At 48.3% G+C, this 21151-nt stretch overlaps 8 protein-coding genes across 8 annotated transcripts; 4 read left to right on the top strand and 4 right to left on the bottom strand.

Annotated features, from left to right (window-relative positions):
• Positions 1-13: 13 nt before the first annotated feature.
• TrAFT101_008724 (uncharacterized protein) lies at positions 14-5544 on the bottom strand (the record flags this gene model as incomplete). The annotated part of the gene is made up of 17 exons (XM_066128412.1): positions 14-340; positions 417-890; positions 948-1424; positions 1486-1627; positions 1690-1754; positions 1822-1872; positions 1937-2008; positions 2066-2186; positions 2259-2615; positions 2681-2843; positions 2893-3647; positions 3727-3960; positions 4017-4299; positions 4363-4592; positions 4652-5180; positions 5233-5366; positions 5445-5544. 17 exons carry the CDS (start codon positions 5542-5544, stop codon positions 85-87), a joined length of 4443 nt encoding a protein of 1480 aa, XP_065984530.1. The 3' UTR covers positions 14-84.
• Positions 5545-6163: 619 nt separating this feature from the next.
• On the bottom strand, positions 6164-8351 carry TrAFT101_008723 (uncharacterized protein). The gene is made up of 3 exons (XM_024910566.2): positions 7747-8351; positions 7405-7660; positions 6164-7322 (listed from the first exon to the last, which is right to left on the bottom strand). The coding sequence occupies exons 1-3, from the start codon at positions 8108-8110 to the stop codon at positions 6389-6391; spliced, it is 1554 nt and encodes a 517-aa protein (XP_024761854.2). The 5' UTR covers positions 8111-8351; the 3' UTR covers positions 6164-6388.
• A 564-nt stretch (positions 8352-8915) lies between these two features.
• On the top strand, positions 8916-10487 carry TrAFT101_008722 (uncharacterized protein). The gene is made up of 2 exons (XM_024899865.2): positions 8916-9316; positions 9405-10487. The coding sequence occupies exons 1-2, from the start codon at positions 9058-9060 to the stop codon at positions 10028-10030; spliced, it is 885 nt and encodes a 294-aa protein (XP_024761855.1). The 5' UTR covers positions 8916-9057; the 3' UTR covers positions 10031-10487.
• Positions 10079-11668, bottom strand: TrAFT101_008721 (uncharacterized protein; the record flags this gene model as incomplete). Its single annotated transcript, XM_024903723.2, has 3 exons — positions 10079-10298; positions 10384-10813; positions 11461-11668. The coding sequence occupies 3 exons, from the start codon at positions 11666-11668 to the stop codon at positions 10079-10081; spliced, it is 858 nt and encodes a 285-aa protein (XP_024761856.1).
• A 605-nt stretch (positions 11669-12273) lies between these two features.
• On the top strand, positions 12274-12732 carry TrAFT101_008720 (uncharacterized protein; the record flags this gene model as incomplete). The annotated part of the gene is made up of 3 exons (XM_066128411.1): positions 12274-12358; positions 12406-12564; positions 12626-12732. 3 exons carry the CDS (start codon positions 12274-12276, stop codon positions 12730-12732), a joined length of 351 nt encoding a protein of 116 aa, XP_065984529.1.
• An 857-nt stretch (positions 12733-13589) lies between these two features.
• TrAFT101_008719 (uncharacterized protein) lies at positions 13590-15550 on the top strand. Its single transcript, XM_024899889.2, has 2 exons — positions 13590-14457; positions 14534-15550. The coding sequence occupies exons 1-2, from the start codon at positions 14317-14319 to the stop codon at positions 15395-15397; spliced, it is 1005 nt and encodes a 334-aa protein (XP_024761858.1). The 5' UTR covers positions 13590-14316; the 3' UTR covers positions 15398-15550.
• A 628-nt stretch (positions 15551-16178) lies between these two features.
• On the bottom strand, positions 16179-17498 carry TrAFT101_008718 (uncharacterized protein; the record flags this gene model as incomplete). The annotated part of the gene is made up of 1 exon (XM_066128410.1): positions 16179-17498. The coding sequence occupies one exon, from the start codon at positions 17496-17498 to the stop codon at positions 16179-16181; it is 1320 nt and encodes a 439-aa protein (XP_065984528.1).
• A 581-nt stretch (positions 17499-18079) lies between these two features.
• Positions 18080-20473, top strand: TrAFT101_008717 (uncharacterized protein). Its single transcript, XM_024910567.2, has 2 exons — positions 18080-18878; positions 18958-20473. Exons 1-2 carry the CDS (start codon positions 18111-18113, stop codon positions 20269-20271), a joined length of 2082 nt encoding a protein of 693 aa, XP_024761860.1. The 5' UTR covers positions 18080-18110; the 3' UTR covers positions 20272-20473.
• The last annotated feature ends 678 nt before the right edge of the window (positions 20474-21151 follow it).

Here is a 21151-nt window from a genome sequence, read left to right as displayed (position 1 = left end):
ATGATCTTTTGTATCCATGTTCAAACTGTAAATCATGCTCGCTTAATGATAACGCGTAAAGTCGTAAATCGTCTAAAAGAAAGATTATTCTCGTGAGATTTCGTCTGATCTCCTCCTCTTATTAGTTTTATCAGAATCATACAGCTGCGCAAAAACACCACCGTCTTCCATTAATAGTTCTTTGGGAGTGCCAATCTCTGCCAGCGAACCTTCTTCAAGCACAGCAATTGTATCGAATTCAAGTAATGAGTCAAGGCGGTGGGCAATCATGATGACTGTGCGGTCTTTGAACTCGGATTTGATGACACGTTGGATTTGCGCGTCGGTTTGGTTATCGATGCTAGTCAGACCAATTAGTTTCTTTTTTCTTTCTTTCTCTTTTTCTTTTAGTCTTTTTGGAAATAAGATAAACATACTTGCTGGTGGGCTCATCCAGGATGAGGATACTGCTCTTCTTCAGGAGTGCTCTTCCCAGACAGAACAGCTGCCGCTGTCCGTGAGAGAAGAAATTCTCGTCCATTTTCTCGTCGAGGGGGTTTTTACCAGCGTCAATTTTTGAGATGATGACGTCCCAGATGGCGGCTCGCTGAAGAGCGTCGGCGATGGCCTCATCGGAGTGAACGCCGAGCGGGTCGGCGTTGAACCGGATCGTGTTTGTAAAGAGGAAAGGATCCTGGGTGAGGCAGCTGAGTTTCTGGCGGATGAGGGGCTTGGGGATTTTCGTGATGTCTTGGCCATCAAGGAGGATTTGGCCGGTAGGAGTGTTGGCCATGCGGAAGAGAGCTTGGATGAGAGAGCTTTTGCCGCTGCCGCTGCGACCGACGAGGCCGAGCTTTTCGCCTGGACGGATGGTGAATGAGATGTTACGGAGGACGGGGTGGGCAGTAGAACTGCGGTAAATGGATTAGCCTGTTGACTGCAAGAAGATGAAATGGATTTACACATACTCATATTGTACGGATAAGTCGACGAATTCGAGGGAGCCCTGAGAAGGCCATTCCTCGGGGGGAGTGTAATTTTCGTGGGGGAGTAGCTCGGAGGGAGTTGTTTCTTCAAAGGTCTTGATGCGAGTGACGGCTCCGAGAGAGGTTTCTAGCTGAGACCATGCCAGGATGATGCCCTTGAGATTAAGACCTAGGCTCATCATATTGACCAATGCAATGCCCAGAAGTGAGGGATTCAGTTTTCCTCTTAGCGTTACGGCAAAGACGACGAGCAAGATGGTGAGGATCGCAACGACCAAGTCAAGGACCAGTGTAAGCCATCGTTGAATGCAGTTGAGAAGATATGAGGGTTTCTGTGCGCTATCGAGGAGGGAGAGGGTCTTGGTGGAGTAGGGGAGAGTCCAGCCAAAGGAGCGGATTGTGGCGAGGCCATTGATAGACTCGAGGAAGTGCGAGTACAGCGGCGCTTTGTGTTCAATTCTATAAAGATGGGAAGATTAGTAACTAAGATGTGCAAGAGGAGAGCGGTTCCAATACTCACTCTAGAATACGAAGTTGTTTGGAGGTTCGCACATAAAATCGCTGGATGAGGAGGAGGATGACGATAATGAAGGGGAGGGCGGCAGCGAAGTAACTGACTGCTCCAACGGCCAGTCCGGTGACACTGATGCAAGTCATGACATCTAAAGTGATTATCAAGTTAGTTGAGTAATTGGCTTTGGAAGCGCGAAAGGAGAGTGGTTACCGAAGAGGAAGATGGCGAGGTTGACGGGGAGGTCAATATCTACTAGGCGCAAGTCTTGGCTGAATCTGTTTTAAAAAATAGCATATTAGAAATTTGAAACATTGCATAAATGGAAATGGGGGAGATATTTACCGGTTAATGAGCGAGCCAGTGTCAGTGTTAGAAAGAAACGACATTGGAGCCCTAGCATCATCAGTGTTAGCTATCACTCAAGAAAATGAAGAAATCATTTAGGTGCACAATTTACCTCATAACTGCGTTTAAGATTCTGGTGTGAAATTTCTTGCTGACAGTAGGTCCAATAATCAATAAGAAATGCCTGGTAAAAATGTCAATCAGCTGATAATTGATAATTTGTGATGGGGACAAGACTTACATGATTGCGAGTGAGATCAAAACAGCTTCTATGACGGCCATGAAAGTGAAAATGCTCAGCCAGTAACCCACATCATTGCTGGATCGTCCTCGGCCATCACCCCACCAAGTAAGCCAGACGGCTAAACAACGTATTATTAGACAAAAGTCGGGCATCATAATTTGTGTGTTTCTTTTTTTTAGGATTCACTTACCCCTAAAGGCAGAAGAGAAAGCTTGACCGAAGATATATGCACCACCCACAGCCAAACTCAGGGGTCTCATCGCGGAGAAGTAGTATTTGAACGTGCTGCGGTCGCTTGATACCGGCTGCTCGGCTTCATTTTCTTGCTCGGCTTCTTCGCTGACCTGAACGAGGTTCTTAATCTCCTCGACAACGTCTTTCTTGGGGCTGTCTTCATCACTGCTATCGTCACCGGAGTGTGGATCGGTAATGTCGAGACTCTGAATGTATTTGCCGCTGGATCGAAGTTTGGCGAAGGATCCTTGCTCGATAACTTGACCGTCTTGGCCAAGGGCGATGATGTGGTCGGAGCTGGGCAGGAGGTGGACTAGAGACGAATACTTTAGTAAGTTGTCTAAAGAGTTGTTGAATTGTGATGACTCTAGGCCTTACCGGAATGAGTTGCTAGAATGATAGTGGTGCGGCTGCGACGGAGGAGTCCGTCTTTGCTGAATACTCGAGCAAATACGATGCGTTCTGTGGTCTTGTCCAATGCACTGAAGACATCGTCAAACATGGCGACAGGCTTGCGGGCATACACGGCACGCGCAATTGCCTTTGAGGTATTAGACATATTTCATCAAAATGGTAATGGAATCACTCACAAGTCTCTGCTTTTGACCTCCGCTAAGCTTCACTCCCTTGTCTCCAACAACGGTTGAAACACCGTCCGGCAACCGCGCAAAGTCTTGAGCCAAATCGCAAGCTTCGACGACAGTATCAAACCATTTGTCTTCGAAGAAACCGGATTCGGCCACAATGTTATCTCTAATTGTCGCATTCATCACCCAGGGGGTTTGGTCGCAGAAAGCGATACTCGGCGTTGACAGTGAGATTCTTCCTCCGGTCGAGTCTGCTTCGCCAAGGATGGCCTTGAGCAAGCTCGATTTTCCTGAACCGATCGGGCCAACAATCGTAGTCAGAGATCCGGATTGTGTCTGCGAGAAAGATACGTTGATGTTGCTCAGTACTTTCTTCTCTTTCCATGAGAAGTCTCCCTCGGAAATAAAGATGCGCTCTCCTTCCTCGGTATAACGATCAAGCGGACGGAGCTCCATGCTGCTTCTGCGTGATTCGGCTTCCTCATTCTTTGCGGGGACTCCCAGCTGCGGACTTATCTGCCGGCTGTCGATTCTTTCATCGAGCAGCAGGAAGTCCTGGATACGCTTGAAGCACCCGAAGGCGGCGTAGGCGGCCGAAATGTTGCCGAGGAGGAAGCTGAGCGGGTTTACCATGACGTTGAGAATAGACAGCGCAGTGATGGCCTGCGATGCTGAGAAGGACTGGTTGTTACTGAGCTTGGCGACAATGGCGTAGGCTCCGAAGGTGGCAGCCTGGGTTAAGCTGACGTTGGCATTTCCTAGTGAATAACGCAGAGATAAGTTGAACTGAATTCTTGAAAAGGCTATTACTACATGTAGTACGATAGGTCGACTTACCGACTGTGTTGGCCCATACAATCATCTCTCGGTAGTGTTTACCAACATTCAGATCCTGATCGCGCTTATCTTCGAGCAGGTCGGTGAAACGCTCAGTATAACCCAGCATCTTGACAGCTTTAATGGAGCCAAGCACTTCGGAGGTGAAATTGATGCGGTCCTGCGTTGCTTTTTGGTAGACGGTCTGGCGTTTGACGAGAATTTTTCCAATAAACCAGCAGAGCACAATGGAGACTATGAGTTGTGAGTAATTTAAAGAGAATAGAAACTGACCCAGTTGAAGCACTTACCAATAGCCATAACAATTGGAGCAACGCAAACGGGACCCAATTGCGCGTACAGCATATAGACAGCAAGACCGACTGTAAGAGAGTTGGCATACGCTTCGATGAGCAAAGCGTTTGCACGTTCGGCTAGAGTCTCAATGTCGTTGCCCATAAGAGCCAGTGCAGAAGATTCGTTTAAGTCGCTGGTTGAGAGCCTCAATATCTTGCGGTAGATGAGACCGATCAGGCCACCTCGGATCATGGCGCCGACTCGGAAAGTAAGATGCTCGTACCACGCCGTCAAAATCTGATGTGAATGATTAGCTTACACAGTATATATATATATATATCAAATGAATTTATGACGCACAGCAGATCCGATGAAGACAAAGGCAAAAGCACCAATCAAGCCGTAACCGATATTGTCAGAGTGCTCATCCTTGGGCATGGACAGAAATCGCAGCGCTTGAGATACGAGGAAAGGCTGGGCAATTGTCAAGGCAACTACGGCCAAACGAGGAATCACGATACCGGCAATTTCGAGCTTGAGGATCCAAACGGTGTTGAGAAAGAGAGAGGCTCTTCGTCCGCCACGAGTGACTTGGGATAGGCGTGTCAGCTGAGAAATGGATAAAGATGATATAACCTGTAAAACATACCCTTATCCCATCGTTTCGAGAAAATCACAGCAAGCTTTTCAGATGAAAGCTTTTCGTAAATGGCGGGAAGATCGTGGAGTGTCAAGACTGTCGCCCAGCCAGTAATGAGTAGCGAGTTGAGCCAAACGAAGAAGCCGCGGTTGAAGGGCCCGCTCGTGCTCTCCGTTGACGGGCTTTTGTTCGAGTCCAACAAGATTCGCCTCTTTTCGATGTTTTCCAACACCAGCAACGCCAGCTTTAAGATTGTCGAGGTTGAGAGCACCGCTGCGTACGCGACATTCACCGAGAGAAGCCATTCTGTTCGTAAACGGGCGGCATCGAAAAGGAGAGTGGTGAAGAGATACGAGGTCAGGAGGAAGGATGGACGAATGGATTTGACGTGCTCGATATGCGAAAGAAGGACGATGCAGCATGCGGCGACGAGGCTGAGAACGGCGGCGGCGATGGAAAATCTTGTGTCGAGGTGTCGCGAGGAGGCTGTGAGGGCTAGACATCCAACCTGGATGCCTGCATATGCACTTGATACAATCTATTGGAATTCGATTAGAGGCCTTATTTTGCAATTTTGAAAAGCGCTATACTGACAAGCTTTGGTGTGTATGCTGATCGACGCTTTGCTTTGTCAGGGTTCGCAGGAGATAGACGGTTCTTGGGATCGAAAGCAGAAGAAACAGAGCAGAGGGAAGAACAGATAAGATGCTTTCTTCGAAAGACACTGCTCGAGAAACATCAAGTTAGCAAAGAAACATCTGTGATGACACTGTATTTGGCTTATAGGAAGTGGTTGTCGCACATGTGAAGTCGAAACCGCCTCGACAGCCCTCAGCCCAGACACCTGGGCCGAGGAAGCCATCACCACAAGCCGTGGCGTTGTAGGCCCTGTGGTGGATCATTTTATGGATGGGACCAAACGAGTTTCTATTTTACAATAGTAATTACAACCTCATATCGCACCGTGTTTCTCAAAACCTTGTTTAAGATGTAGGGCTGAAAGAACGTTTAAAGGTTGTGGGGGAGGCTTAGACAATGTTTATATCAACCTTCATAAGAAATTGGTTGCCACTTTTATCGTTGTATATCAGATCCTTCACAGGGGCCATATACGTGTTTCCAGTACGCACACATCATTCGCCGCCTAATCGTTGATGACAAAAAGGCCCAACCAACGCGTGGAGCATATCGCGAAGCTGACTCCAACGGTGCTGACGAGTTCCGGTAGTTGTACCCGTTACGTCGGCGTTGACTCATAAACAGCCGTACCCGAATACCAGAAGCCTTGTAAGTAATCATTTATCTTGCCCTTTTGTTATCCGCCATTGCTCTAGTTCCTGCAGATAGTGGGGAGGAGCCATCCGCTACAGGGCACTTTTGTTTAAACTTATTTTCTCTGGAGCTCGTCACAGGCCGCGTGATTGTTGCGCGGCCTAAGGCGTAATTGGGCGGGCTGGCTTGGCGAATTGATTTTGGTGAAGACTGGAGGCGTGCACTAATGAGTTGGCCGACGCCATTTTAGGCAGGTAAAATGATAACATTCCACAGTAAGCAAGTGACGAGGCGAATGCTGCTGAGTATTACTCTTATAGAATAGAAAGAGATAGGTAGCTAGAGAGATATTGAATGCATCAGAGTTTACTTATCTCTGTTTATTCACGTCTGAAGCTTCCGCTTATATACACTATGAGAAAAAGAACGAAGAAAAAAAAAGGAATATATCTATTACAGAAGCAGCACCTTGAGCTAATCCTCATGAGAGCTAACTAGCTCGTCATCGCCATTTCCGTTGCCTGAACTACGCTTTGCTGGCGGGGGCTGCACAAATAAGAGTCCAACCCAGGCAATAAGACACAGCAGTGCAATGTAAAACCAGGGCATGCCGATCCAGAGCCCCTTCTTTTGCAAGCCCATATCGAAGCACCATGCCAGCGCCGGTCCTCCGATAAAGGTGCCGAAAATCTCAGTTGTGCTGATCAGAGCATAGAGTGTAGAAGTATGCTCTGGGTCGACGTAGTGTGTTATGGTGGCTCGCGCCAAAGGGCTAACGGCTGCTCCAAAGGTCTCGATGAACAGACCGATGATGAATAACACAATGTTGTGGCTGAAGCCTTCAACAATAGCGCCAATAAAGAGCAACACAGTAGAGTATCGTGTCAACAGCAGGTCCTTCTTAAAGGAAGAGTAACCGAAACGGGGTGACACGAGAAGTGTGGAGATCCTAGGGAGAACAGCTAGAACGATCAAGTTGAGAAGTCCAAAGGGCGACAGGAGAAAGCTCGTCTCCGCGAGGCGCCATCCAAAATGTTTGCTGACGTATTGTAAGATGGTGCTGGTATAGGCGGTATATCGTGCGGCCTGGAACAGAAAAGTGAGGAGTGCAAGAGGAATGCTGGGGTTTGCAAACAGGCGCAGAGCTTTTCTGAGCTCGACCAGGGCTGCGCCGACTTTTCGCTTGATTAATTCAACAGATAGGTCGTTGTCGCCTCCCTTCATTCTCCGGTCAACCGGGAGCGTCTCTGGAAGGAAACCGAATGCTAGGAAGATGAAGGGCATGCAGGAGATGGAAACCCAGATGGGGACCCAGGGGCCATACTTTTGCATCAAAAATCCATTGACGAGGGGACCGACGAGACCACCCACGGTAGCACCAAACGTGAGTTGGAGGAAGCTAGCAGCTCTAGAGAAGGCAATTGAGTGATTTACGGTTAGTTTTTTTTTATCAAACATACTCGTCGCTGTAGATATCAGGAGTTCCTTACTTTTCCTTTTCTGAGCTAACATCAGCAGCCATGGCATACAGCATGGCCAGCACAACTTGGATTCCGCCACCGATCAAGAGCGCGAGTGAGCTGATCATGAGAATGTAAGGATTCTTGCGGACTGTAGACTGGAAAAATCCGAGCATAAACGGGCCAGAGATTGGCCCTAATGCCATGCCGACGGAAGCTAATAGTATCGTCGGCTTGCGACCAATCTTATCCGCAAGCATGCCAAAGGGAAACGTCGAGAGAAGGCCTATACGGATGAGCGAATAAAGACACCAAGCGTTAGGAGAGCTATTTTATATCATTTCACGGGCAGCAATTCAGAGCAATACGAACTCATTATAGAATGAAAAAGCCCCAGCCATCCAAGCAGATATGCCATCTGAGCCTGGACCTCGTCCGTTTTACACTTCATCTCATCGATCAAGTCCAACGAGTCGTCGCCGTAATAAACGTGGCAGACGCTGTCCTCAATAAGGCGATAGAGAGGAATAAGCAGCAGCATGCCAGTGCCGATGATGGCGCATTGCACAATTGCGATGGTTCTGACTATTGATTTTCTCGTCTTTACCTGCCATCGTGCTGCGTTGATTATCGGAGGCGCGGCCTCGTCATCGCTGGGGAAGATGGGTTCGCGTTCGCGCTCATATTCACCCAGCAGAGGTGCATCCTCATGAGCGTTTATCTCGCCGTTCGCCATGAGTGAAGAACGAGCTGCAACAATAGCCGTGTTTCAATTGACGATCATTGAAAGAGTAAGAAAACACGCGGCAGCAATAATTCCTAGGGTGGCTCAGTATAGTCGTGGGTACAGGGGCCGAAAAAAATGGGGGAGATTGATAAAGAAAAAGGGTGGATTCTAGTTAGTACGAAATGGCAGCAGTATTGAATCCCCCAGACTTCGTAATCACGACCCCGGTCCGTCATGCTCAGCGCAACGTTTCTCTTGTCCACACCATCCTCTATAAGCCCGCGGTTGGCAATATCGAGAAATGGCGGCACCATGAAGCTAAAGCAAGAGGATTCTTCCGGTGTGTGCGGCCATAACGAATCAGATTCGCAAGTGCCGCTGTTGGTATAAATATGATATACATGTATATGCGTATTAGTACAGAGTAGATACGGAGAGTAAAGCTGCTTGGCCTCCCGGCTGTAATACGTGCAGGATTCGTTGATTGACCTGAGCTGACAACGAATAGTCTAGCATTTTAGTAGCAGAATGGATTTGATGGAGGGGCTGAAAATCCCTGTAACTGTCTGTACTGAGATTTTACAGCTCTTTTACGAACAATCACCGAGAACCAGATGGCAAAAGAAGTGAGCCAATGTAGTACAAGGAAAATATGTATATGCTTCGTCCAATTCAAGTGAAATATGGAATAAACTCAAGTGTCTCAGATAACATTCCATAGTGTTGCTCAGTAAGCAAATGTTGAATTTCTAATTGAGAGCTTATTTCATCATTGCCATGTCTTCAACCCCACTCAGTGCGGCAGCAGCGCGCAATAGTCAAACAAGAACGAGCAAAATCTCTTCAGCGCCTTCGCAAATCTGTTTCTACAAGGTGATCGAAAAAGGCATAAGAAGAAAGAAAACTTCACACAACTCCCCTTTTAAACCAGGTGATATCCTCTTCATCAATTCATCATGGCTGCCCCCCTTCGCATCGGCTTCGTGCCCGAGCACTTTTCTACCCCGCTGCACTTTGCTCAGAAATATTACGGCCTCGATGCTACTCTCATCCCCTTTCCCTCAGGCACTGGCCACATGATCACGGCTCTACGGGCTAATGAGATCGATATCGGCATCGGTTTGACTGAGGCGTGGATCGCAGGTCTGGGCAAAGATGGAGTTGAGGGAGATGGGGGGTATCGCCTGGTTGGCACCTACGTTGAGACGCCACTCTGTAAGTGCATCAAAGGAAGACAGTATCAAGACTCATTACAATACTGTCGCGCCTCATGGAGAATCAACACAATTGCTAACACTAATAGGCTGGGCCATTTCGACCGGTGCCAAGCGCCCTGAAATCACCTCCGTCGACTCCCTCAAGGGCGGCAAGATTGGTGTCTCGCGCATCGGTTCCGGCAGCTACGTGATGGGCTATGTCCTTGCCGACAAGAACGGCTGGTTGTCTGCCCCAGGCGCCGAGCCCTATTCCGACCACGTCGTCCTCAACACGTTTGAGAGGCTACGCAACGCCGTCAACTCGGGCGAGGCGGATTTCTTCATGTGGGAGCACTTTACGTCCAAGAAGTACTACGACTCTGGCGAGATTCGCCGCGTGGGCGAGATCTACACGCCATGGAGCAGCTGGAAGATTGTGGCGTCGACGAAGCTCACCCAGGGAGGGCTGGACGCCCGTGTAAAGGATTTGTTTGAGAAGCTGGACAAGGGGGTGGCCCATTTCAACACGAACCCAGACGAGGCAGTCGAGTACATTTCAACAAATCTAGACTACTCGGCCGAGGATGCAAGAGAGTGGCTCAAGACTGTCAAGTTTCCGGCCAAGACAGAGGGTGTGAAGCCCGAGGTTGTAACGAGCTGTGTGTCGATTTTGCGGAAAGCTGGCGTGCTGGTTGAAGGGAAAGGCATGAGCTCAGGCGAAATGACTGTGTGAATGTATTCGCAAGAGAAGCCTGAATATAAAAGACTGTTGACAATGTAGCTAGTCATTCTGCATTGATTCGCTGCTATCGCTCTCCTCCTGAGAACTATCGCTGTTACCGTCACTATCCCAAGCTCTTCCTTCCCTCCTGCTTCGCCATATCGAAAAAGCTTCCTCGTAGTAGTTGTGTTCTGCAACAGTGCCATACCAAAGCCTCATCTCTTTTATACCAGGAAACTGACTCTCGAATGAATCACAAAATTCTTCTGGTGTCATTCGGCTAATCGCACAGAAATAACCCGGTTAGTATAAGTTGCAATAGCTTGGAGGTAGTGACGTGATTGAGTAAGAAGATTCAAACCGACCTCATAATTTCCTCACCGGTTAGTCTCTTCAAGTTCAACGTAGCTAGCTGTGGAAATACCAGGACGCCAGGGGCAGCAGTGAATAAATTATCAGTATTGAGCGGCTGGAACACCTCGCACTTCCGTAAGTTCGGACAATGGCGTAGAAATGCTTCCACCGCTTTAGTAGAGATATTGCACTGCATCCGAAGTCGAAGGTGGCGGAGATGCGGCAATCGACGGGCCAACGCCTCACAGTCATGGTCCGAAAATTCAGACTGCACGAGGCTGATTCTAGTCTCGTGGGGAAAGGGACCCAAGTGAAGTCTTGAAAGCCTTGAAAGAGCGCCCAGTTTCATCAATGCTTCGACATCAATGATGTTGGATTGCAGGTAATCGATAGTCAATTCTTCCAGATTTTGTAGCCGTGAAACAGGCGCCAGTACATCAACTGTCGAATCTTTGACTATTAGTACAAGTTGTCTTATGTTTACAACCAGAGGAACAAGCTTGCTGATAGCCTTCGAAGAAGCAACCAAAGTTATTTCTGTAATTTGCGGGAAAGGCAGAAGGTCCGAATGCAATATTTCGGCTGCAACTTGCTGTGAAACATGCTCGGTCCAACACCATGGAAGTCTCAGTATCTCCAATCTTCTGCTCTGTGCTAAACATGAGAGAAGTTCAGTGCTTGCCGCGATAGTTTTACCTCCAAAAAGGGAAACTGTCACCGATTTGGGATATGGAGCGTGTCGTATGAATCTACAAAATGAATCATGTGTGGTGTTAAATCTTGCTGTCGATATTGAAATTTCTCGTAGGTTCGGAGTTTTTCTCTGCAAGCTGGAGAGCACCTCGGAATCAAATTTGGGGACATAGGAAAGGAGAAGGATTGTAGAGAAGGCACCAAATATGGTTCCAAGTGCCGCAATTCGTATTTGCCGTAGACTTCAAGGGAGATATTCCTCAACCTCCTAAATACAAGGCCTTTGTATTGACGATGATATATCACCGGCTTTAACCCTGTAATTGAAACTTGAGCTATCTTTGATGCATAAATCTGTCGGCAATTAGGCGGCACTTGGAAAAGCCAATCAATACTTCCCCAGTCAGCCCATATCTTCTCTGCTGCGATCTCAAACCATAATCGATTCACCCGCATGGCATTTCTGAGATCACGGACGTCCAAAATAGGTACAAGGTAGTTCTTGTCACCGCTACACTCCTCGGCTTCCAGAATCATGGCGAAGATCTCGGGCAGCGATAGTGCTTCCTGCACAGCCGAAGGGCTATGTGGTGCCACTGCCATCATGGAGGGGAGAGCCGCTTTATGAAACGGCTTTGAAAAAAAAAATAACGGGAGAGGAATAAGATGTCAAAATACAAGTTGGTGATGAGAAGTTCGTGGTGGGAGGGGAAAAAATATGAGAATAGAATAGAAAGATGAGTGTAATAAAGGTAACAGTACAATGAATCAAATCCTCGAGATGTACCGCCAAGAGACAGTGAAAAAGAAAAAAAGAAAATGACTGAAAGAAGTGGCTGAATGGATGCTTGTTTATTATCATTCTCATTATAACTTAATATTGAGAAAAGCATTGCGCATTGTAAAACCACTTGTCTCCTGAGCTCCTTCTGTATCAAATATCAACACCACAACAGGGTATAGCTGCTATGCGGCGTTGTCCTAGCAATAGAGCCCAGAAATAGATGGTTTTCGCTGTGTTTTGGACCTACCGACACAATTGAATAAGGTATGGGACGAACCATCTGTAGTAGGGGCCATTCTCTGCTTCTTGCAAGCCATTGTAAGAAACCATCCAAGATGTCAATTACCGGACGCTGGTTAAGCAGCCTTCCACGCCATTCTTGTGCTCCTAAACCCACGGCGCATTGCCATTGGCGAGGGATATCATGGCTGTCATGTTGTCATCAAATGGTCTCTCGTATGGCCGGCCTAGAGAAGCTGCCTCTTGGACTTCGATGCCGCAGAGTTACAGTCAGGCAACGCTATTCATGTGGAGACACCCCTGAATCTGACTGGAGAGGCCATCAACTTGCAGTACTACGCGGAGGAGGCCCACAGGGCGGGAGCATACCTGACCGTTGATGCGACTTTCGGACCGCCGCCGGTCCAGAATCCCTTCGACTTTGGGGCTGATATTGTTCTTTACAACGGGACCAAGTATTTTGGAGGGCATTCTGGTATGTTGTGTGGCATATTGGCTGTCAATCCCAAGCACGACTTGCTGACGAGGCTCCATAGCGATCGTGTCTATCTGGACTCAGTTGCAGGAAGCTGGCTTGGCATGCGGTCTCTACGCACTCTTGAACTCCGAGTCACAAGGCAAAGTGCTACCGCAACAGCGTTGATCTCAAGATTCCGCAGCCAGCTTTAGGATCCATCCACGGCGGCTCATCGAGTAGTCCAAGACGTTCATCATGCGAGCTTGCAGGCCGAGGCAGCTGGCTAAAGAAACAAATGCCCAAAGGCTACGGGGCTGTTTTCTCCATTACTCTAAAGGATGCGACTCTAGCCAAAAGACTGCCGAGCAAACTGCGCCTCTTCCAGCATGCGACTAGTCTTGGAGGTGTAGAAAGCCTGATAGAATGGCGAGCTATGACGAACACCAGTATTGACCAGAGGCTGGTTAGACTCGGTGTTGGAGTGGAAGCGCTGGACGATTTGACCAGAGACTTGCAGCAGGGATTAGAGACCTTGAGAAAGGAGGCAGCGAAGTAGCCTCCAATACTAGAACTAAATGCAACGTTGTGTGCCTGGTAATAATTCGATTTGTTACAAATACTAAGGCACATGTTAATTGAGTAGCTGGTATGATACAGTCGTGGTGTCTCAACACTGAACATTGGGTTGCGTCATTGGTCTGTCTTTCTTCTATTCGACGTGGCTGTCATTAAGTGAGAAACTTTGCGGCAGCCAGCTTCTAGAAACCTGTCAAGCGCGGCTAATGGTACAATTCCAAACCCGCAAGTTTTCCAGCTTTGTCATCTTTGTCATCGCCATTATCAAGTCTGAGAGCCCTGTCGCTCCTATCGCAGAGCTGTTTTGAAGGGCGGCAACTTCCGAGACGGCAAAATCTCCCGGGCTGCTGCTGACGTGCGTCACAAGCAGAATCTCTGGTAGGCAATTCGGCAACTGCAGCAGCCAGCTATTGAGGTCATGATGGGTCTATCTATCCTAAGTCCAGTCTGATTGGGGGCTATAAAGTTTGCACTTGTGGGATTTTGTCTCTATTCCTCATCTATCTATACCGACTGACATCAAGAGTGCGTACAACATGCCCTACTCCACGATGAAAGCGTCTCTCTCTGCAGAGGATCAGCATCCCTGACGCGCGCCCTGTCCGTGTGGCAGAACATCGTCGCTAAAGTGGGAGATTCCTAATCTAGGTAAGTACTTTACTTGCACAGATGCCCGATGCCGATTGAGCCCCGTCATAAGCTCCGAATAAGTCCATCGCCAGCGTTCGATGCAACGCATCTTGATGGGAAATTCCGAGACACGCAATTGATGAACAAGCAGCCCTGCAGCTGCGACGTGAAGCCGCGCCCGAGCTCCGCGTTGGCGCAACCCAATTCGACCTTGGCGTTTCTAGTAGCCAATCGGCCGATCCAAGCGATGCATCCGAGTAGAGCGGGCCAGTCTGAAGCTCAGGATCCATGCAAGCTTTGGAGGCGCCTCTGAGCTAGGGCCATGAGACAGGTGAGATGATGATGTAGTGGTTGTTTGGTCTGAGACTCGGGGAGGGGAAAAGTATATAACCACGGATGAGGAGCTGTTGAAGCTGAGTTTTCAATCATTCAGACAACTCAACAGCTTCTTCACTGCACGAATTCTCACACACCTCCAATTCAAGACAAAGCAGTATCAACAACAGCGAGCTACCGACTACTATTGAATCACACCTTTTTCGCCAATATACACCAACAGCCACAATGCCTTCCTTCACCGTCTACACAGGATCCAAGGATGGCCTTGCTAAGCCTCGCACCACCACCAAGCCCGATCAGCTCACTGGTGACCAGGTGTACCTGCGAGTGACGGCCTCTGGAATGTGCTTTACAGATGTGCATTATGTAAGTTGTCTCAGTTCGACTCGTATACAATACTATCCCTCCACTTCTTCGACAATTACTAACGAGTCATCTATAGAAACATGGAGATGTTGCACTGGGTCACGAAGGTGTTGGAGTTGTTGAACAGACCGGCCCCGGCGCCACCTATCTCAAGAAGGGAGACCGAGTGGGCTGGGGATACCAGACCGACCACTGCGGCCACTGTCTCGAGTGTCTTCAGGGAAACGACGTTTTCTGCAAGGAGCGTGTTCTCTACGGCTCAGGAAACACCGACCAGGGCAGCTTTGCTACTCACGCCGTTCTTCGAGAGGCTTTCCTCCACCCCATTCCAGATGAGATTAGCAACGAGGATGCTGCGCCTCTTCAGTGTGCTGGCGCGACTGTTTTCACTGCTTTGCACGATGTGGACTCCAACGACACTGTTGGTATTATGGGAGTTGGAGGTCTAGGGCACATTGCCATTCAGTTTGCGGCCAAGCTTGGCTGCCGTGTTGTTGTGCTTTCTGGCTCTGATAGCAAGAAATCTGATGCCACGAAGCTTGGTGCTCACAGATTTGTCGCCATGAACAAGGGCAATATTGATGAGCAGCTGGGTGACTGGAAAATCTCTCGCCTCCTGGTTACTACTTCCGCTCAGCCAGCTTGGGACAAGATCCTGCCCCTTCTTTCTACTCGTGCTCGTATCTATCCTCTGTCGGTGTCATCTGACAACCTGGAAATGCCCTACATGCCTCTCATCATGAGCGGCATCACAATTCATGGCTCCCTCGTCGCCTCGCGCCCTATTCACCGTAAAATGTTGGAGTTTGCTGCTCTTCACCAGATTAAGCCTGTGCTTGAGAAGTTTGAGATGACAGAAGATGGTATCAACAAGGCGTTTGAGCGTCTTGAGGCGGGCAAGGTGCAATACAGAGTTGTTCTGCTACCAAAGCAGAAGTAGGAATGGTAAATGGTATAAGAAGAAAACGGTTTAAACTAATTGCATAGCGAAAGGGGAAGCGGCAGTGATCTTTTAAGGTTTATTTACTATTTCAGTTGCAGTGGATTTAAAAGGATAGAAAAAAAGAATCACTCAATCTGATTTGTTTGGCTTATTTCTATGTGTTTAATGTCTTATTCGTTTGTAAAAATCAGCCAAATGACTGAATGCGTGTATGAGTGGCGTGAACCTATTTACCATCAAAATCATCGTAAAGAAATTGTCTGATATTTGCATTATTCATGTATTTCTCATTTTGGACATTCCTTATGAGATATCTTTTCGTCATAAATGCTGCTGCAGGCATCTACGTACGGAACAATTTCCAACTAAAATCTTATTCCACGCCCATTGGTATAAGATTTCATATATTAGCTGCTCGAAATCTTACAGCTAACAAAATGATATCGAATTAATAATGAATATTCTAACTCTATTGTAGTAAATGTTAATGGACAGGATAAATATGAGAGACTGGCCAACAAATGTAAAACAAATTAATTAACGATTACATACAATGTCCATGAAGTAAAGTTATTCTCCTTACCCTAGAACTAACCTCCTTTACACTTAAATAGTTTAAGAAATGTGTAAAACAATGTTCTTCACGATACAAAACACATGTCAAGATACATTCGTAACGTCTAATTCCACTCTATGCTAGGTATGCTAAGCTATGCCAAGCTGCGCTTATCCCGCATCACCCCTGCCTTTGCCATCTATATATCCTCTCAAGACAAGTTCACACATCAAAGAATGGAATCAGGCCCGTCCTAGGGTGGCAGTTGATGTACTCAAACGTCAATTCGCCAGGCTTCAAAGCTGACATTTCATGCCAAGAGCGGAACTTGAACGTCGTCTTGCCGAATTTGGTAGAGTGGGTATGAGCTCCGTGGAATATTCTGTGATGCGTCTTGTGCTTGGAAGACCACGCTTCGATGTCCCTGAGAGAGCGGAAGAAGCCGCTGCTGCACGTCTCGAGCCTTCGACGATCCTTTGTTACAAGGAGGCCAAATTTCTCTGCGTCGGGGTCGTTGTTATTGCCAGTGCTGGAGTGACCGTTTGTTCCATTCGTGCCGTTTGTTCCATTAAAATATCCGGTATAATTCTTCACGAGATTTGTAAGTTCATTGATCACTGTATTTCCATTGCCGTTCAATGTAGCCGTCTTTTCTGTCTCTTCTGCTTGGAGAAGTCGGTTCGTGACCATATGACGAGAGAAGCGCAGCCCGATGTCGCCTGTCTCTTCCGCATTCTCTTCGAGAAATGTCATTCCCTCTCTCAATATGGGCTCAAGTGTGCTTTCGTATGCCTCTCTCTCATCGTCCTTGCATCGTTCCCAGAACTGGCCGGACCGAATATGAGCAACGGAGACCTTGTTTTCTCCTTCAATGATACGACCTTTGGTGTCCTTTTCAAAGTTTGGAGCGCCAAGTTTATACTCTGGCTCAAAAAGGTCATGCGATGATGCTGGCAATCGATCGCGAGCCGCTCCCCAGTATCCAGTGAATTTGTGGCCGACTTGGGTAGCACCTGCGATAGAAGCGATGCCTGGCTGATAATCATTTCCAGAATAAACTGTTTCAATCCGAGGTTTTGGAACTGAAAATGACTCTCGCCATAAGCCCACTACTTCTTGTTCTGAAAGCGAAAGTGATTTATACAGCTGTTGTAGATTGAGACTGTTCGTGGCTGCCATGGCAACATCTTTATCGGTCCAATAGCAAATATGTATTTCTGTATCTGGGAGATCGTAGCCGGCTTCGACATACATTTTCTCCCACAAGATTGGAGCAAGTTCTCCGGATCCTTGCTGGATCCAATCCTCAATTTTCGTTACGACCTTTCTCTGAACAGCAGAAGTGACGTGGGCGTGGAGCTTGGTGTGTATCCCCTTGGCAGGATTCTCTTCATGACGAGGCTGGATACCGATATAAGTGATGCTAATGTCATTGACACCTTCAGGAAGCTCTGTCATGTAACGAGGAAACTTGACTTGCCAGTTCTCTGGCTGATTTAAGGGCAGTTCCCGATTCTCGGTTTGTATCTGTGAATGAGACATCGTACTAAGATGGAAGTAGTGCAAAATATAATATTTCAATTATTTTCTTTTATATGGGCGGAAATAAAGATGCTTGGGAAGTAGAGTGAACTATATCGTTTGATGGCTTTCAATCATCGAATTATCCTTCCTACAAGAAGCCAAAAGGCTTATAAGTATACAATGCTCGCTGCCAATGGCCATATGAGGTTGTAAGTGAAAGTTACCGTATAAGGAAATGCGGAGAAGAGGCGTTCGGCAATCTCGCCTCTATCCATATACCTTCATCAGTGACAGTTGAAACCCAAAAATATGGTGTCAAATACAGAGAATTGCGTATTTTATACTGTCCAGAGCAAACCCAAAAGCGACCAGCAGTGCAGGATTACGGGCTCGGCAGACTCGCCTATCTCGTTTGCTCGTCTAAGACCCCCGGATTCAAAGTGGGTTCATCTCTGGCTAGACGTTCCAATCAGTAGCCTGTGGTGTCTCCAAAATTACCTAATGTACGCAAGCGGTGGACTGACTGGGGTTCCAACGCTTAGCTCGCTTGGCTCGAGCAAAGCAGCATCCCATCCCAATACTTTGGAGAGACGTGACGCACCCCCTTCCTCTTAGGAGGAGCCCTTCACCATGAGCGAAATCAAGAGACGCACGCGCACTGGCTGCCTCACGTGTCGGGCCCGCCGGGTCAAGTGCGACGAGCGCAAGCCGACATGCAACCGGTGCACCATCGCCAACGTTGAGTGTGCGGGCTACGCGCCCAAGAGGCAGATCGATGTGCGTGCGCCAAACCGCCATCGCGGCGCGTCTCACTCGCAGCAGAACTCGCCGGCCGATGACAATGACAGCACTGTCGTCGACGACGAGTTCCAGGTCTCGCCGCAAAACCAGGGCCTCGGCGCCGGTTCCACCCCCTCCGGACCACCCTCCGGCCCGGCGAGCGGCCCGTCGTCCGGCATATCCGCTCATCCCGCTCTTCCCCGGCCGCAGTTCCGTATCGATGGCTTGCCGCTGGTTGGTCTGCCCAGCAACCCACGCATGTCGAATCGTCCCTGTGCCGCCGCCAGAGAGGTCCTGTCTTACCACCAGTTCTTCTTCCGGACGCTACCCATGCTGTTCCCGGCTGACCGATTGCCTTTCTGGAGAGACCGCCTATGTGAAGAGGCCTTGATCATCGAGTATGCCCAGAGAGGGATTCTGGCGCTGGGGTGTATGCATCGCGCTTCCCTCATGATTGCCATGCTTGGGGAGAACGACCAGAACCGCGGGCTGGACACCAAGGTGATTGCCGTTCAGGCATACACAAAGGCGTTACAGGAACTATCAGGCTGTCTCGATGAGGCCGAAAAGTCTCTAGACGTTTTAACGGCCGTGTTGGTGCTCATGGCCTACTTTGAAGTAAGTGGTGTGTGTACTGGGGATAAGTACGAGAGTGCGGGAAGTGGTCGTCCTAGCTAATATGGCATCATCTCAACAGTGCTTTGCGGGCAACATCCCGGCTGCTTATGGCCATGTCCGCACAGCTCACTACTACTTCACAGCCCTCAGGTCTAATACATCGCTTCGTGTAGATGACCTTGCAATGGAGTCTTTGGAAACTACTCTGCAAACCCTTGCATGGACCTGCTACATGGCGGTACCGCTTCCCGGTATGCTCCTCTCTATTGGCCATACGATGCCTACCAGTCATATTGCATTAAATGCCTTTGATCTACAACGCAGCTTGCTTCAGATTCTCGTTGACTCTGGGGCACACGATGAGATGTGGAATCTCTCACCAACTCGACAAGATCCAGCTGTACTGTTGGAAAAGGTTTACCGATTACAGCGCGATTTGCGAGAGTGGAGGGGCGTCCATAGCCATCTCCATCCGAACCTTGAAACGGACACAGCATCCCTAACCAGTCTCGGCAGCTCAGAAGAGGTTCATTTTCCCATCCCCCCGTCACCATTCCTGCCAATGCCCCTTCATCTATGCCTCTCTGGGGCCACGTTCAACTTCCTCATGGCTCGCATCTTGTGGACCCTCTGCCTTTATGATAAAAGCCAAGACGCAAAGAAACTAGAATCCGAAGCCTACATACACTTTTACCAGACTATACGCTTTGCGGCGACTCATGCTATGAACAATCACTCACGAACTCTTCCCACTTCTACTTACTCCACAGATGCTCCTGTTTCCGGCGAGGAGATGGATCACAGCCTCTTACCCATCTTATATATCACTGGCCAGTGCAGCCCTTGGCCATCATGGCTCCGCTGGATTGCGCAGCTGATGCAGCAGATTGGAGAACAAGGGCTATTCAACGGCTATGTTCTGTCTGCCAGCCTTAAAGTTCTACACAAAATGGAACTCAGCCACAACTTGCTCTCGACCGATAGGATCGAGCGATATCCCAGCCCGGCGCTGCGGATCATCTCTATGCTGATACCGGAGACGAGCGCCCAAGGCTTTATGTGCTACTATGCCAAACCTTCTCGATTCAACAGTGGTTGGATCAATCGGGGTACTTTAACGTATTATCCCATCGCCCACGCGCGCTTCTCCCCCGAGCTTGACGATAACAGCATGGCTAAGCGAGAGATTGACATTTACGACGAACAGCGATCAATGGAAGAGCAGTTTACTTGGGAGTGGATTCTCAGGCGTCCAATTGCAAGTAGTTGGAAGAACCGCTCTTCACAAGCGAGATTTAACCTCGATGACATTCTGCGTGACCATATGAATGGAAGTCGGTTACTGCCGATTAACCAACGGACACCTGGCGGGAGCGTAATTGGGTACCAATAAATTTACTAATGAAAGAAAGTAATTATGGGAAAGATTATCATATGACTTACATTGAGCAACCGGGTGAATCGGGCAATACATTTATAAATCACGTAGAAAGACTTGTGGTGAGCTGTCTGGATAGCTTCAATGGGACCCCAGTTGTGCCGCATAGCCTTGCGTCTACATTTGACATACACTATCCTGAAAATGACAAGTTCGGATTCTAATGCTCTCTAATTTAGCCTTATCAAGCTCATCCATATATGCTCAACTGGACACGGGAAATCCTTCTGCTCCCTATCATGTTCAATCTTTCTAGGATGTCAGTCTGCTGTTATGGCTGTTCGCTGTCGACTTCTATTTGTGGAATAGTGTCTCGCTCTCAGGGTTGACTTGGCCGCGGTCCAGAATTAGACACCCCTAATAAGCAGTTGCATCCAGAACGAAGAATACTTTGACTATATCTTCCATTGTAATATTCAATATAATGGCTAATCTCGCTACTATCGCTCAAGATGTCCCTTTTCAGGGTTCTAGAGATCCAAATGCACTGCTGTTGCCTGGAATCCTTACATCATCTGATGTCGGCAGTGCGTCGTACATACGAGGATTATTTAATCACACAGGGGACTCAACTACCGAAAATCTGCATCTGAGATATACTATCAGGCCTCCGGCACTTGCACGGAAACAACTGGCTTACGAAATTTTATGTGAGCGTGAATATGTACTTCCAAACCATGAACTGCATCAAATAAAGTAAAGCCTCGCCATGCGCTTCCAAGAACAGCCTAGTCCCCTCAGTCGGAGGTCCGAGTCTTGCCCCATTTGCTGATACGCAAACAAGGTTAAGTCACCTCGGCCAATGGCGTCAAAGCTGTTTGATTAGCCATGCGCT

The sequence above is a fragment of the Trichoderma asperellum genome, chromosome 5 (genome assembly GCF_020647865.1).
Source record: "Trichoderma asperellum chromosome 5, complete sequence".
Classification (NCBI taxonomy): Eukaryota; Fungi; Ascomycota; class Sordariomycetes; order Hypocreales; family Hypocreaceae; genus Trichoderma; species Trichoderma asperellum.
Note: the sequence above shows the minus strand (reverse complement) of the source record. Positions and strands in the feature narration are given on the sequence as shown.

Excerpts from the sequence above, each read along its gene's own strand:
- TrAFT101_008723 (XM_024910566.2), bottom strand. The coding sequence starts at position 8,110 with ATGGCGAACGGCGAGATAAACGCTCATGAGGATGCACCTCTGCTGGGT. Across the intron at positions 7,661-7,746 it reads GCTTTTTCATTCTATAATGA|GCCTTCTCTCGACGTTTCCC; the intron begins GTTCGTATTGCT and ends TCATCCGTATAG. Across the intron at positions 7,323-7,404 it reads GTTAGCTCAGAAAAGGAAAA|AGCTGCTAGCTTCCTCCAAC; the intron begins GTAAGGAACTCC and ends TGCCTTCTCTAG.
- TrAFT101_008722 (XM_024899865.2), top strand. The coding sequence starts at position 9,058 with ATGGCTGCCCCCCTTCGCATCGGCTTCGTGCCCGAGCACTTTTCTACC. Across the intron at positions 9,317-9,404 it reads CTACGTTGAGACGCCACTCT|GCTGGGCCATTTCGACCGGT; the intron begins GTAAGTGCATCA and ends TAACACTAATAG.
- TrAFT101_008719 (XM_024899889.2), top strand. The coding sequence starts at position 14,317 with ATGCCTTCCTTCACCGTCTACACAGGATCCAAGGATGGCCTTGCTAAG. Across the intron at positions 14,458-14,533 it reads GCTTTACAGATGTGCATTAT|AAACATGGAGATGTTGCACT; the intron begins GTAAGTTGTCTC and ends AGTCATCTATAG.
- TrAFT101_008717 (XM_024910567.2), top strand. The coding sequence starts at position 18,111 with ATGAGCGAAATCAAGAGACGCACGCGCACTGGCTGCCTCACGTGTCGG. Across the intron at positions 18,879-18,957 it reads TGCTCATGGCCTACTTTGAA|TGCTTTGCGGGCAACATCCC; the intron begins GTAAGTGGTGTG and ends TCATCTCAACAG.